At 40.8% G+C, this 17,136-nt stretch overlaps 1 protein-coding gene across 1 annotated transcript in view; it reads left to right on the forward strand.

The window, feature by feature from the left end:
• The window catches only part of PPP2R2A (protein phosphatase 2 regulatory subunit Balpha), a 78,544-nt gene extending 61,967 nt beyond the window's left edge, over positions 1–16,577 (forward strand). Inside the window, exons 4-10 of the mRNA XM_070952289.1 lie at positions 5,325–5,490; positions 8,489–8,601; positions 9,686–9,863; positions 11,787–11,951; positions 13,052–13,221; positions 14,579–14,670; positions 16,284–16,577. Coding sequence (XP_070808390.1) covers positions 5,325–5,490; positions 8,489–8,601; positions 9,686–9,863; positions 11,787–11,951; positions 13,052–13,221; positions 14,579–14,670; positions 16,284–16,563 — 1,164 coding nt within the window. The 3' untranslated portion in view covers positions 16,564–16,577. The remainder of the gene's footprint in view (positions 1–5,324; positions 5,491–8,488; positions 8,602–9,685; positions 9,864–11,786; positions 11,952–13,051; positions 13,222–14,578; positions 14,671–16,283) is intronic.
• Positions 16,578–17,136: the final 559 nt, after the last annotated feature.

Genomic DNA, 17,136 nt, shown 5'->3' on the forward strand with positions numbered 1-17,136 from the left:
CCTTCTCCAGAGACTCAGGGCAGCTTACAATGCGCTAAGCAATAGCCTTCATCCTTTTGTATATTTATACAAAGTCAGCTTATTGCCCCCACAACTGGGTCCTCAATTTACCTACCTTAGAAAGGATGGAAGGCTGAGTCAACCTTGAGCCTGGCAAGATTCGAACTTACTAATTGCAGACAGCTGGAGTTAAATTACAATGCATTAGTCTGCTGAGCTATCCAGGCTCCAGGAACTTCATTGGCTTTGTGTCAACCTGGTGTCCCCAACAGTCCCTGCTGACAGAACCATGTCTTCAGAGCTTTCCAGAAAAATATCAGGGCCACTTTTGCTGACTTTTTCCTTTTTTTTTGTTTTAAGGATGATGTCAGAGGGGATGTCTTCTGTTATACAAAGCCTATTCATGCCCTTCACTTTGTTGTAAATCTTTCACTGCCTCCCTTTGTACCATTCACGGTAATTTAAACCCTCTTAATGGGAGAGGGGGAGGAATTTCTACCAGAACTTCCTTCCAAGGTTTAACATATCCCTTCCTTTATTCTTGGCAATTCTTTATTAAACCATCTACTTGCTGGTTAAATTACAATAAAACGCTCGATTAATAGAATTTCTGAGCATTTTTTTATTTAGCGTTTCTTTCTTAGACTTTTACATTTCTACTTGCGTTGCATTAATTAACATTTCTGTTGGTGTACTCAGTTACGATCTATCATTCATACAGTAAATATTTTCTGATTTCTGATTCTAAAATGGTACCTTGTGAGCTTTCCTTAGGAGATTGGCAACTCAGAGCTGTTCAACGAAATTCAGCAGTGGAATTTCTTGCTTTTTAAGAAAAATAAGAGCTGTAACAATGGTGTGGTGTCCAGTCTCTGCTAAACTTACCAACCTTTTTTTTTTTTTTTTTGGTCTTTAAATAGTATTTGAAACACCCCGAAAGGCAGAAAAATTGAAGCTTATAATCCCCAAATTCCTCAATTACTCCCCCCCCTTTCCTTACCTTTGCCTGAAGAATCACTGAAAATCCATTGATTTCTGGGCAGGTATTTTCCCTTGAAAAATAGACACCCTGTTAGAGGTGTAAGTGGTTGATTTATACACCCAGAATCAGGAAAATAGGGAAGAAGTCGATATTTAATTATCCAGAGCTTATTTTGATCTATGACCGTAAATAAATAAAGAGCTATGCTAAATGGTCTCGGCATTAGGCAACGTCCTAAATTAGTTCCCCAACTTGGGTGGCCGTGAGAGCCGAGCACAGCCATCATAGCATTGCCAAGAATTCTGGCAATTGAGATCCAATTTGGGACAGGCAGGCTGAGGCTGGTTGAATACAGGTAGCCCTCAATCTGCCATTTAGCAGACCAATTGAAGTTACAACATGGTTTTGATGGACCTACTTACGACATGGTTTTCAAGTTCTGACAGCTGCCCCCCCCCAAAAAAAAAAATCTGGCATGGTCTCATAATCACATTTTGGTTCCTTGATGAGTGGGCTGCAGTTACGGCCATCCCTCAATCATCTGACCATGATGTACGTTGTTTGCCAAAAGTTCGTGTTTCCTTCTTGTTTCTGGGGGAAAAAAATGCCCATAGAGTACAATGGGTTTGCTTAATGACTGCGGTGTTTGCTTAACGTCCATTGCAAAAATGGTCATCAAATCGGGCACAGTCGCATGGTGACTCGCTTAATGACCACCACAATTTACTACTGTAATTTTGAGCTCAATTCTGGTCATAAGTTGAGAACTGCCTAGGCTGCCTTTCAGTACCTAGGGCAGTGATGGCTAACCTTTTTGCCATCGCGTGCCAAAAGCGGTAGGAGCGCGGGGAGGTCACCCACGTGTGTACCCACACCCATAATTCAATGCACCCCGCCCCTGCACATGTGCGCGCCCCCCCTTTAGCACGTGATGGTCTGGTGGGCCCGGTAGGTCTGTTTTTCACCCTCCCCAGGCGCCAGACGGTTTCTAGGAGCCTTGAGAGGGCGAAAATGACCCCCCTGGAGGCCCTCCGGAGGCTGGAAACAGCCCATTTCCCAACTTCCGGTGAGACCAAAAGGCCCAAAAATCAGCTGGCTGGCACACAGATACATGCTGGAGCTGAGCTACGGCAACGCTTGCGTGCCCACTGATATGGCTCCATGTGCCACCTGTGGCACCCATGCCATAGGTTCGCCATCACGGACCTAGGGCATCCAAGACAGTTGAGGACCATCTGCAAAGCTTCTCCAGATGCCACCAGGCCTGTAATTGCATTGGCCACTGGGCTTGTTTGGCTTAGAACGTGTCAAAGCTATGTGACCTACTAGGCAGGAAATGACTGGTGTCTCCCAACTGATCACGTCAATGAGATTCATGCCAATAAAATTTTAATTAGTCTGGCAGGGAATTCAGCTTAGCATGCCAACATTGATGGTATCCTCTGGCTTAGAAAATAGGCTCAGAAGAAGATCATCTTCATCTTGCCTTATAAGTTATGCCTTGAATCTAGATCAGGGGTGTCAAACTGAATTTCATTGAGGGCCACATCAGGATCGTGTTTGACCTCGGGGGGCCATGGTGGGCGTGGCCAGGTCAACGTCACTCCTGTCAGGAGCACCTGTGGTGGCCCGAGCACTCTGCCACCGAAAGCAGGCTCCCGAGCTCCGTTTTCGGCTGCTACGGCCTCCTGCATCCCTTTGCCAGTGAAAACAGAGCTCGAGCTCCGTTTTCACTGGCAGAGGGTTGCAGGAGGCCGTGGCGGCCGAAAACAGAGCTCAGGAGCCCGTTTTCCCTGGAAGAAGCACCATAGTGGTCCTTCGCTGTTTCCAGAGCAGTCCTGTGGGCCAGATCTAAGTACCCCATGGGCCGAATCCAGCCTCTTGAGTTTGATACCCCTGATCTAGATGGTCGCCACCATAGTAGACTTGTCAAGTAAGTGCCAAGACGTTTCATTAGGAGGAGAGAAACACCAATGAATAATGCAAGACGTTTGATCCAATACAACAGGGATGCCGCAACCCAGATTTCGCTAGCCTAACCTTTCCCAATTTGGTATCCTTCTGATGATTTGGGACTTAAATACTGATCATTTGAATCTGGTATGGCCTCTATGAACATGGTAGGAACATCTGGGTCGATATGAAGGTCTTCCAAGATATGAAGTGTTTCCTCTTTCAGCCTGTTATTAAACACTTGGAAGTAATTATGTTGTTGTTCAAATGCCCTTCTAATAAAAAGGGCGGCTAATCTTTAATAATCATCGGTTGCTCATGCTTAATAAATCTCATTTAAAGGGAAGTTCTACTCCATGAGACAAAGAGAGGAGAGGTAGTGTGGCACTTCGACCCCTTGTCTGGCACTTCTTGTAGCTTACAGAAAGAAGTGGAAGAGGCTTCTGCACACAAACAGAAAGCTGTTCCAATCCCTGGAACTTTGTTTTGAGAAGCAACCATAAAAACCTGTGAAATGCAACATTCTTCAATCTTTGTGCGCCCATGTTATAGATCCATGATGGCGAACCTATGGCACGCGTGCCCGAGGTGGCACGTAGAGCCATCTTTCCAGGCACATGAGATGTTGCCCAATTCACCTGCAGCTGTGCATGCGCGCGTGTCCCAGCTGATGTTCGGGCCTCCAGTGCACATATGTGCAATTCAGGGGACCCAGCTGGTCTTCGGAGCTCGCGCATGCATTTGTGCATGTGCATGAGAGTACTTGTGCGTAGTGCGCACATGCGCAGATGGCATTTGCGTGCATTCATTGAGTGCACAAAACATGCACATGCACAGATGGTGCGATTGCATGCGCAGTGCATGGGGGGAGCTGCGTGAAACCTGTGCTCATGCACCGGTGGTGCAATTGCACACACAATGCACAGATGGTGTGGTTGTGCACGCAGCACATATGGCACGTGCACAGGTGGTGCAGTTGCACACACACCACACCTGGGAGGAGCTGTGACTTGGCGCAGATGGCACATGCACGCACAAAGCGCATGGGTCAGCTTTGGGTCAGTCTGAAGCCAGAGTGGGTTTGCTCAGCTGTATGTGCTTTAGAGGTGGGTTTCAGCAGGTTCTGACCAGTTCTGGAGAACTGGTAGCGGAAATTTTGAGTAATTCTGAGAACCGGTAGTAAACATTCTGCCAGGCCCCGCCCCCATCTATTCTCTGCCTCCCATGTCCCATCTGATCGGGAAGAAATGGGGATTTTGCAGTAAGCTTCCCCTGGATTGGGGAAAGAATGGAGATTTTACACTATCTTTACTCTGCCATGCCCACCAAGCCAAGCCAAGCCCACCAAGCCACGCCCACAGAACCGGTAGTAAAAAAAATTGAAACCCACTACTGATGTGCTTCTGTTATTTTCCCTGATGTCAAAGATATTAAAAGGCCTGCATAGGCGTATTAAATCTATGCTTATTTTTGTATAATTATATCTCTTTGTATGCCTGAGGAGCAGCTTATCACATTCGGATAAAGGTGCAATAAACCCAAAATTAATCCTTTCTTAGGCATATGAGATGCCTGGGGGACTTCAAGCTAGTCTAACCCACTTCACTAAAGGTGAGAGGAATGGGTGGACAGCAGGTCAAACATTTTCAAAGACAGCAACCAATATCTCTTCAAAGTTGCAAAGTGGGAATTATGGTTTTGACCCACCTCCTTTCTTCTTTTTAAAAATAACCTAGCATAACAAAGAACAGATGATCATTAAAACAACTTTTTCCTGAGTGTTTAGTCTTCGATGCTCCAGGAGAACACAACCTCCCCACTCACACCCACCCCCCAGTTTATGGGATATTCATCAGACAAGAGTTAAATTACAATGTTTATTCAGCTGATTAGACAAATTACAATCATTAGTTAAGTGCTTTAAAGTGTCTCCTTTTCTCCCCAGAGATGTTGGATTCATATGCTAATAACTTCGAATTTTTATCAAAAGGCTTGTTCAGTTGATCAACTAAGTGTTTGGCAGCCCCTTAAATGATTCGTGTTTGAATTGATTCTAATTCCCTTGAATTCTCATCATTCTCAACTCAATAATAGATACCCTGCGGAACAGTAGCCAACATCCTATATGGCAGGGCTCTCCAACCGTGGCAACTTCAAGCCTGGTGGACTTCAATTCCCAGAATTCCCCAGCCAGCTTTGCTTTGCTGGCTGGGGAATTCTGGGAGTTGAAGTTCTCCAGACTTAAAGTTGCCAAGGTTAGAGAACCCTGCTATATGGTGCTGTCTCATTATGCTGAGCTATAACCCCTATTACACAATAGAAAGAGTGAACTACGGTGGTTGTTCATTGAATTTCTCATCTTTTATTTTTTTTAAAACTGTCTTTTCAGAACAAACTACAGTCTCACAGCAGAGGTGAATACAATGTTTACAGTACCTTCCAAAGTCACGAGCCAGAGTTTGACTACTTGAAAAGCTTAGAAATTGAAGAAAAGATCAACAAAATTAGGTGGTTACCCCAGAAAAACGCTGCTCAATTTTTATTGTCTACGAATGGTAAGACTTTCTTTTGTTAATTCTTGATGGTTGACTTTTATTAAACCAAGTTCCCCGTGGCTATCTTTGTCCTAGAACAGGGAATGGACAACTATGGCCCCTTCAACTCCCAGAATTGCAGAGCCAACATGCTCTGGGATATCTAGCATTTTCTGGTATACTCAGCATCTTGGCTCAGGAATTCTAGGAGTTGAAGTCCATAAGTCATAAAGAGACCATAGTTGCCCACCCCTGTCCCTAAAAGCTTGTCTTGCAAATCATCATTCCTGACACTGATGTTACAAGATTTTTCGAGTGGCTTCCTGGAACCATGTGATACAATTCTACAAGCACCAGAAGGCACATTTTGATCTAATCTGCTTCTATGTAGAGTACTATTATTGTTTTGAAAGTTATAGAGTTTGAATTCTGTGTTTTAATTTTTCTTGATGACTGTTCTTGGAGCTTACAGGAGAGGAGTAATGTAAAAATTATAATGAATCGATAGATTAATCAATCAATCAATCAAATAAGGTTCTTGCTGTATTTTTACTGCTCCTGTAACATTTTTTGTTCTTCTTTGAACTTTCTGACCTGTTCTCGTTGCCTGTCTTTCATCCTTGACTCCTGAGATTGGGGGAGCCTTTGAAATGATGTAATAGTATTAGTCCTTTTCCTTCCAAGCAATCCTGCCTCTAAGCAAACTTAAAAGTGTAACAGTTATTGAGTTTTATATTTTGAATTAGAAAACTATAATACTTTTGTTCATCCCTCTAACCAAATTTCATCTATTGTTTTGCATTCCTTCACAACTGCTATCTTTTTAACCAGGAGCCGTGTGACTATTGTCCTTTGGTTCTTGATTTTTGCTTCACAACACATCCAAGTCACCCCTTCTTACGTTCTTCTTCTGTGAGCTTTCTTTGAAAGTTCAAAAAGTTCTTTGCTATATGGATGGAAATCAGCTTTTCTTGACATGCTTCTGCAGGATGTTTTAAGTCTTGTAAACAAGACTACGCTTGTTTGGATATCAGCTCAAGTTCTTCTGTAAAGCTTTCGGCATAAACTTTATAATCCCCTTTAACTAACTATTAGATGTCTTTCACCTGGTACTTTCCTGATGTGATGGATTCTGATTTCCAGATTCCCTAGCTGGAGATCATGGGAGTTGAAGTCCATTTCATCTAGAACAGGGTGGGCAACTATAGCCCTTTTATGACTTGTGGACTTCAACTCCCAGAATTCATATTAGCCATATTAGCTCAGGAATTCATATCAGCCATATTAGCTCAGGAATTCTGGGAATTGAAGTCCACAAGTCATAAAAGGGCCATAGTTGCCCACCTCTGATCTAGAAGGTTCCAAGGGAAGGTTAAGGGATTAAGGGAAGGTGCCCCAATCAGCCTAGAGCAGAGGTTAGCTGAATTCTCCAGCTATGCTGGCTGGAGAATTCTGGGAGTTGAAGTCCACAAGTCTTAAAGCTGCCAAGTTTGAAGACCTCTGGCCTAGAGCATGGTTGAGTTGGCACAATTTATTGAGTTAAATTAAAATAGGATTAAGTACTTGGTGATTCCAAGAATTATAGGAAATCCAGCTATAGTATAGCTTATTTGTTTGGGTATAGAATATTACAAAAACATAATAGCTACTGTATATTTTCTTAATATAGGGTTAGAGTTTGAATTATGTGAATTTAGCTGCATATACAGGTAGATCTTGACTTAAACCACAATTGGGACCGGAACTTCTCTTGGTAAGGAAAGTAGTTGTTAAGGGAATTATACCCAATATTACCTTTTTTTTTTTTTTTTTTTTTTTTGCTGTTGAATGAATTACTGCAGTTGTTAAGTGAACCACATAGTTGTTAAGCAAATCCAGCTTCCCCGTTGACTTGCATTTGTCGGAAGTCATCTCACGTGACTCTGGGATGCTGCAATTCTCGTAAATACATGCCAGTTACCAATTTTGATCACGTGACCGTAGGGACATTGTGGTACTCGGGAGGGCCAGTCAAAAGTTCCTTTTTTTTTTCTTCAGTGTAACTTTGAATAGCCACTAACAAATGGACATAATTTGAGAACAACCTGTAACTTAAATCTTTTTAAAAAAACCTTCTGGTTTGCTCTGCCTCCAGGGAGTTGATGTTTATGTTCCAAGCACCAAAAATCAGGGGTTTTGGTCTCTTGCATTTTGCAAAGCTCTGAGCGGTTGATGCCTTTTGTCCTGGCAACCCTTGTTGAATCCCAGGGGCCATGATGAAACAGAGAATTTTCTAACTTGCAAAAGCCATTGTCTTAATAATTGCTAAAAGGGACGCAGTGGCTCAGTGGCTAAGATGCTGATCTTGTAGATCGAAAGGTCGGCAGTTCAGCGGTTCGAATCCCTAGTGCTGCATAACGGGATGAGCTCCCATGATTTGTCCCAGCTTCTGCCAACCTATCAGTTCAAAAGCATGTAAAAAATGCAGGTAGAAAAATAGGGACCACCTTTGGTGGGGAGGTAACAGCGTTCCATGCACCTTTGGTGTTCAGTCATGCCAGCCACATGACCATGGAGACGTCTTCGGACAGCGCTGCCTCTTCGGCTTTGAAACGGAGATGAGCACCGCCCCCTAGAGTTGGAAACGACTATCACATATGTGCGAGGGGAACCTTTACCTTTACTTTAATATTGCTAAATCTCATCCGAGAACTTGGGGCTTTTGTTTTATTTCATTTGGAGACCTGGAGGCATCTCTTGGAATGGGAGGTATTGCACTGCCAAGGCAAGTTAAAAGTGCAAATTATCCAACATCTGCATGTGTGCCTGGAAATTAACAGTCACAGCAAAAGGCTCTGAACTATGGTAAAAGTTCCAAAAAAACCCCCCGCAACCCTGTTACCGGTAGCTATTTGTAACCACACCAAATATCCACCATGGTTCTTATAAGGCATGAATCATATTATATATTCTGTGATCACTTCTGCTGGCAAAGAGCTGGAGGTTCTCAACAGCCCAACGTTACCCTAATGTGTTTCAGACAAAACAATAAAACTATGGAAAATCAGTGAGAGAGATAAGCGGCCGGAAGGCTACAACTTAAAAGAAGAAGATGGCCGGTATAGAGACCCCACAACAGTCACTACTTTACGGGTGAGTAACCCAGAGCTGGGCATCATAGCATGGTTGGGTTTTATTCTCTGGTTCTTTTTTTGCCTGGTTTTTATGCCCCAACCCATTCTGATGTTTCCATATAGGGAGATCTTGGTTTCCCACCTTTTAATTTGTTGATACTGAACTGATTTAATTTAATTTAATTTAATTTCCAATTTATATACCGCCCTTCTCCCTGAGGACTCAGGGCGGTGTACAGCCAAGATAAGAACATAGAATACAAATATTAAAAACAGTTAAAAATATATATAAATTTGGCCCGAAAGTTAAGAAATCACAAACTGATTAAAAGAATTTAAAAATTTCTTCTTAAGCCAGCCCGGCTTGCTGGAAAAGATGAGTTTTAAGGGCACGACAGAAGGCATTGAGGTCATGGATTCTCCTTATCTCAGGGAGCAACTGATTCCAGAGGGTAGGTGCCCCCACAGAGAAGGCCCTCCCCCTGGGGGTCACCAGCCTACATTGTTTGGCTGATGGCACCCTGAGGAGGCCCTCTCTGTGGGAGCGCACGGGTCGATGGGAGGTTGTCGGTAACAGCAGGCCGTCTCACAGATAGCTAGGCCCTATGCCATGGAGCGCTTTAAAGGTGATGACCAACACCTTGAAGCGCACCCGGAAGACCACCAGGAGCCAGTGCAGCTCACGCAGGAGCGGTGTTACATGGGAGCGCCATGTTGCTCCCATCACTACCAGCGCTGCTGCATTCTGGACCAGTTGGAGCCTCCAGGTGCTCTTCAAGGGGAGCCCCATGTAGAGAGCATTGTAGTAGTCAAGGTGATAACAGGTACAAAGGATAAGGAGAGTGAATTAAATTGCAATTCAGAAGTATTTATTAGTCAAGCATATACACAAGAATCTAGTCAACTAAAATTAAATCTGAATTGGCACCAGCGAAGGATTAACAGAATACCAAGGGAGAAGGGGCTGAACGCGGATTGCTTTTGTCAATATAATGATTCTAAACTGATGACATGTTTAACTTTGCCCCCCGTTTTGCCTGCTCTTCTCTGACAGATTTTTCTATAAATTGCTCACATTTTTTTTTCAATCCTTTGGTTTACAGGTGCCAGTATTTAGACCCATGGATCTCATGGTGGAAGCCAGTCCTCGAAGAATATTTGCCAATGCTCACACGTATCACATCAATTCTATCTCCATTAATAGTGATTATGAAACATACTTGTCCGCGGATGACTTGAGGATTAATTTGTGGCATCTAGAAATCACAGATAGAAGTTTTAGTATCTTTTTATTCAGAGTGTGTGTGTTCAGCTGGGCTGAAGATCAGAATGTGCAGGACTTTGGAGTCTATATGTTTTCCTACTCTCAGTGCTACTATATCATCACAATACATGTGTGCATCACATGCATCTGGAAATTTATACATACATACATACATACATACATACATACATACATACATACATACCATATTTTTCAGACTATAAGATGTACCTGACTATAAGACGCACCTAAATTTAGAAGAGGAAATCGCCAAAAAAAAGTTTTTGGCCTCTGCGTGCCCCATTTTCGGACCTTTTTTTGGCCCATTTTTGAGGCTTTTTTCAGACTGTTTTTTCCAAAAAAAAATTTGGCAAAAAAAGCCTCGAAAACAGACAAAAAAAGCCTTGAAATGGGCCAAAAAAAGCCTAAAAAACCAGCCAAAAAAAGCCTAAAAAACCGGCCAAAAAAAGCCTCAAAGGTGGTCTTGAAAAACGCTGAAAATGGGGCATGTGGAGGCAAAAAAAAAAAAAACAGCTGGTGGGTGGGTGGGGCTTCGGCAATATTCGGTGTATAAGATGCACAGACATTTTCATCCCCTTTTGGGAGACAAAAAAGTGTGTCTTATAGTCTGAAAAATACGGTACATGCATACATACAATCTTGGAAGATCTGGGGAGACTACAAATATATTCTGGGAATTGACACTTCAATTTCATTTGATTTCTACATAGATACCGTGAATTTATTTTACTACATTTTTATGCCACCCATCTCCCCTACAAGATAACTCTGAATGTCCAATGAATGTAAACAGTTTTAATTAAATGCAATTTATAAATTTACTTCTGATATATTTAACAGCTTTTCCAAAATGTCAAGTTGAGAGCAACTTTTCAACAGTCATGTGGACTCTATAGAAACCCTAGGTGGTGGTAGAAGTTGTCACTTTAGCTTTTCTTCAATTATTTTGTAACATAACCCATGTTTCTTATACATAAACTGCGTAAGCCTTGAGTTTTGGAATCCAGATCCCCACTAGGGGTGATAAAGTAGCATAAATCTTTATTGTTTAAATATAAAGAATAATTAATTACAATACCATAATTGCTCTCTGGTTAACAGTGGATGGGAGCACCTAGTCACCTTTGGCTGATACAGTAAAAGCTGGGCAGGTCAGGACTGATTAGTACTTGAATGGGAGACCACTAGAAGATCCTTGGGGTACAGAGGAGATGGGGATAGGTATAAAGTATAAGAATGATGAAGAGAGCTTTGGCAAATCACTATAAAACTGCAGCCAAGAAAATTTGGCTGTGTGCATGTATGCATTGAAGTCTACCTTCTATCTTTCTTTCTCTATGTAAAAATGGGTGAGATGGTCCTTTTCCCAAAAGCTAAAATTGATGGAATTGAGTTTTGCAGCCTCAAAAAACCCAATTCCAACAGTCTATGTAGTCTAATAACTAGTTTTACCCAATCTCTTGCCCCAAAGAATAATGCTTTCTAGCAATTTATTTTGTCCCCCAGTATGGGTTAGAATAGGGTGACATGATGGCTCAACAGTTTAAGATACTGGGCTTGTTGGCTGGAAAGCCGGCAGCCCAGGTTCAAGACCCAAGTGCCACACAATGGTGTGAGCTCCTGTACTCTCCCCAGCTCCCGCCAACCTAGCAGTTCGATAGGATGCAAATGCAAGTAGATAAACAGGTACCATTTTAATGGGAAGGTAACAATGCTCCATGATGTCATATTGGCCACGTGTCCGCAGAAGCGTCTTCGGACAGCTCAACGGCCTTGAAACTGAGATGTGCACTTCCCCCTAGAGTCAGCAACAACTAGCAGAGTAGAAATTGCAGGGCCTCCTTTTATGTGTTAGAATGCAAATGTCAAACCTTTGAATGTCACTGAAAAGAAGACTCCTTAATGCCAACAATTTCTAGATATCGTAGATATTAAGCCTGCCAACATGGAAGAGCTGACGGAGGTAATAACAGCAGCCGAATTCCACCCAAACAGCTGCAATACTTTTGTGTACAGCAGTAGCAAGGGAACTATTCGCCTGTGTGACATGCGTGCCTCGGCGCTCTGTGACAGGCATTCGAAATGTGAGTAGCTTTTTCTCTTCTAATTGAGTTTTACCACCAGAGCAAATTGGTCTGAAGCAACAGACTGGAAAGTCCATTTAACTTTATATCCCCCAATTGTAAAACAAAAACAAAGCAGTTTAAAAAATACCTTTGACTTAAGTACTTCCACATCAGGATAGCAAACAAACGGAGCTAACTGTGGAAGGATGGAAGTGAATTTTAAGAATGCTCTAATTCTCCAGATACAGGAAGCACACAATCAGACCACAGAAGGAGGAAAGTGACTGATCCATAAGCTTTGGGTGGACATGAAGATTAAAAAAATAGAAAATGTCAGGGTGGCTCCATTTTGGGGGTGGGGTTGCATATTCCAGGATTTAACAACCGTTTCAGGCAGAAGTACCAGCAGTGCAGAGCTGTGCAACGGAGCAAACTCTTGTCTGAGGATCTCACAAAATCACTCCAAGATTTGCAGGGTTTCAGCAGCCTCTTAAATTGTATGCAGGAGGTGCTCATTTTTATGTGTGTGCCTCTGGGTCTGCCACAAACACAATTTTTGGATTCCATGAGCACCTTTTAGGAGTTGATGCTGCATTACTACCCATCTCCACAACCCTGTATGCCCTTCCTTAAATCAAGCTTCTTCTCCTTGTTGTTGGCAAGAACGTACACAGAAAAACACATCACATTGGCAGCGTGTTTATAGATCTCCATCGAAAAGATCATTATCCAGTGGTTGGGCTTCAGTCTCTTTTGGAACACTTTTGCTCCGGATAATTAGAAAACTTCATTGCTTCATTGGATTTCTAGACAGCAGAAAGTCAAAAAATATGAGTTACTTGGCTATGGATAGTAATTTATAAATATATAATATATCAAGGTCTGCTTCTACCGGACCTTGGAACTGGAAATGGGAATAAGGAAAGTTGAGTTCAAATTACTTCTGACCCCAGAATCGTCGTTTATTTGGACCTCTGGTGGATAATTTTTCATCTCAGCAGGATATGGCTTCCAAGGGTTAATGCTTTAGGTTTTATGTGTTAATGTACAGAAAAAGGGAAATCTTCATGTCATCGAGGCAAGTTTGGCAAATGAATGTGCTTATATTTCACTTGCAGTATTTGAGGAGCCAGAAGATCCAAGCAGCCGATCCTTTTTTTCAGAAATCATCTCCTCCATCTCTGATGTCAAATTTAGCCATAGTGGTCGATATATGATGACTAGAGATTATCTGTCTGTGAAGATTTGGGATTTAAATATGGAAAACCGACCTGTGGAAACGTACCAGGTATGCCATACTGATAGACAGTTTGGGGGAATCAAACTTGTGATTAATTAATAATTAAGTCAAGATTTGGTAGAATAGTAAATATAGATGCTATAGAGCACATCTTCATCTCCACAATGAAATGTTTTGTTTATTGATTTAAATCAGAAATAAATAATTCAGAATATCCTGAGGAACTTCTCTCATAGGTTCTGATGAAGTTGTGGAAGTTGTGGGTTTTTAAGGTTTAAAATATATATGTATCTCTTGGTATTTGTAATACTGTAATGGGCCCTATTCTTGCAAAAGTGGCTGATCCTAGCTAGATATGATTTATGGATGAATTTTTTACATGAACTGGTAAAACTATTTGAGAATGCATTTGCTCAACTAGCAATGTTAATTCTTACATTTGTTTCTTTTAAACAATTTTAATTTTTGCATTATTTCTCATTATTTACCATCCTGAATCCTGAAATTTGTATAAAATTTATACATCCCGAAGTGTGTATGCTGGAAGAATGGAGTATAATTTCATACACTGTATGTCTGTATGAATTTATACTTTTGATCATGATTTCAGATCTAGGGTATGCATTTGAGATTATCAGATTTTCTTTTTCTTTCAACTCCTTAAATAGTTTCTTAAAAGTGGTCAGACAGGTTCAGAGATCTCCTAAAATGAACTAATAGAGTTTGAGTAGCTGAAGGTGCGATATGAAGTTATGAGGCTGCTATCGAATTTAATAAAAAACTTTTATTAAGCATGATACGTTTTGCTGGAATAAGAACAGCAATCTAGAAATTAAAGGTACTTTATTTTTAGATGATGTGAACTTTCATATTCACACAATCATTTGCAATCTTACATTATAGCCTCAAAACAGTTAATAACTGTTAATATGACAACTAGATACAAGAACAGTTTTTTTCTGAATGCCATCATTCTGCTAAACAAATAATTCCCTCAACACTATCAAACTAGTTACTAAGTCTGCATTACTATTAATCTTCTCATTGTTCCTATCACTCATCTCCTCCCACTTACGACTGTATGACTGTAACCTTGTTGCTGGTATCCTTACGATTTATATTGACTGTTTCCTAATATGATTTGATTGCTTATTTGTTCCCTATAACTATCATTAAGTGTTGCACCTTATGATTCTTGATGAATGTACCTTTTCTTTTATGTACACTGAGAGCATATGCACCAAGACAAATTCCTTGTGTGTCCAATCACACTTGGCCAATAAAGAATTCTATTCCTGTTCTGTTCTGTTCTGTTCTGTTCTGTTCTGTTCTGTTCTGTTCTGTTCTGTTCTGTTCTATTCTATGTTATATTATTTCTTCTTCAAACTGTTTTTTTTATTTCCAGGTACATGAATACCTCAGAAGTAAACTTTGTTCGCTCTATGAAAATGACTGCATTTTTGACAAATTTGAGTGCTGCTGGAATGGGTCGGATAGGCAAGTTTCAATTTTTTCCTTCTTCTTTTAACATGTTCTTACTAATTGACAGTTAAAACTTTTTTTTCAACTGAATGTCTAGGAAGCTTGGCTGCATGGAAAGCTTATGTAGCTTGCACTGTGTTTTGGTACCTGTTTGGAAATGATTTCTAGAAAAGGACCCGGTTTGTGGGGGCAATAAGCTGACTTTGTAAAAATATACAAAAGTATGAAGGCTATTGCTTAACGCATTGTAAGCCGCCCTGAATCTCCGGAGAAAGGCGGCATATAAATCACATTTTTTTTTTAAAAAAAAGGAAAGACGATAATAAAAGAATTAGCTGGATAATTTTTGTTATTATTTTGGTTTATCCAGTGAAACGTCTAAATGGGTCAGTTTATGTTTTATGTTTAAACTTGTGGAATAATCTATTGTTTGGTTTGGACAGACTGGGTTTTTTTTTCTTTTTGCTTTATTTATTTAAATCTTTATTTACCTATTAACATGTGGACCAAGCAGGGAGATCTGCTCAAAGTTTGGCTTGGGGCCTCTGATGCTTTGTGAATTCCAGATGAAATTGTATTAACCGATCCCAATCTTAGGTTATCCAGGCAGAATGGAATGCAGTTATATAACCCAAGGTCAGATAATTGGTTCATTTAGTCTAGTATTACATGCTGTATGAAGCAATTGATGCTACCTGATCTTATGAACTGGGGATCCTAAGGATTGGATCTTCCTGCAAATACAGTTTATCCTCTCCTAATATACATCAATTATCTTCCTATAGTAAATAATTACTGCATTGGTTGTAGTTGATGGTCTTTACACTGCTTAGGCTAACCTTGATAAAGCAGTGTATAACTTTAAAAACAAACCGTAACAGAACTCATATATACAATTGCTAATATTTCTGCCTTAGTGAGATCAGCAGTGTCTAAATTTATTTATTTATTACACATATACACCCAGTATATATATAAAATATAAATTTAGGCATTGCCAATCTCACTATCGAAATGTGCAGCTTACAGTAAAGAAGTCAAAATCATATAAAAGATACAGTTAAAACAGAATGAAAAACAGTTGGCAGATTTTTAAAATTATATTTTAGTATCCATTTGCTTTTAGTTAGCTGCCTGCAAGAACCTCAGTCTGAAGAAATTGGGAACTGAAGGGGGAAAATGTAATCATTATGCCCTCATTTTCCTGATTAAAAACTGCTTGATTAAATTGTCAGTAGTCAAAGTCTCTTAAATCTGGGATTCCAGTTCTGAAGAATTTCAATATATAAATTGACAACTCTAGGCCTGTTTTGTTTTTGTTTTTTTCTCCCAAAGGAGATTTTATATTTGCAACAAAAATATGTAAAATACTCCATCTTATGTCTACATGTACTTCATAATTACTAATGTATTGCAAATGTTTTAAGCCAAACAGACTGGATAAATTTAAGAAGTCCCATTAGCGTAACCTTTCTAGGTAGGTGTAGCTTCCTCACACCTACCATCCGTGCAAATCAAGTACCACCAATTGAATGAAAACAACCAGCAACAGAAAGTCGAAGGCCAAATGATCGGAACGTTCCCAGGATCAGAAACACAACCTCACTTTTTCTCCTCTTTGTCTACAGCGTCGTCATGACTGGCTCCTACAACAACTTCTTCCGAATGTTCGATAGAAACACCAAGCGTGATGTCACATTAGAAGCTTCTCGGGAAAACAATAAGCCTCGTACGGTTTTGAAACCCCGTAAAGTCTGTGCGAGTGGCAAACGGAAGAAGGACGAGATAAGTGTCGATAGCTTAGACTTCAACAAGAAGATCCTCCACACAGCCTGGCATCCCAAGGAAAACATAATTGCTGTAGCCACTACAAACAACTTGTATATATTTCAAGACAAAGGGATTTAGGGTAGTGGTCCGATCAGAGGAGTTCACTTCCTGTCTAGTTCAGATAGGTGAACTTAGCATTTGTAAACAATATAGGGGAAGAAATGGAGCCAGAGAGAGAGAAGTTCGTTGCGGTGCACCTTCCCCAGTGTTTAAACAATGTGCCATAGTGACAACTCATTTTTTCTAGATAGCTACATGGATGGTCTCTCTCTATCTATCTCTCTCCCTCTCTGTCTTTCTGTCTCTCTCTCTGTTTCTCTCTCTCTCTCTCTCTCTCTCTCCCTCTCTCTTTTTCTGTCTTTGCTGGGCAGTTCTCCACTAGCCATTTAGGTGGGGGGTAGGGCACTTTTTAACATAAAATGACTACTTGCACCATCTCACCAAATGGACTAGAGATTGGATCATTGTCAACATTGGGTTCCTCCAATTTTTTATGCCTTCCATTGTGATGACGTCAGCCACAGAGCAAAGCCTTCAAGTAATGCTGTGGGATTTCATTGTGTAACCTCATTACTGTATTATTTGTGCCCCCCCTTTTTTTTAATTAAATAACAGCTTGTTCTTGCTGTGGCTTGTAGCATTCCTCTTATG

Source organism: Pituophis catenifer, unplaced genomic scaffold, assembly GCF_029215685.1.
Source record: "Pituophis catenifer annectens isolate HBS135680 unplaced genomic scaffold, rPitCat1.0.hap2 SCAF_12, whole genome shotgun sequence".
NCBI classification, from domain to species: Eukaryota; Metazoa; Chordata; class Lepidosauria; order Squamata; family Colubridae; genus Pituophis; species Pituophis catenifer.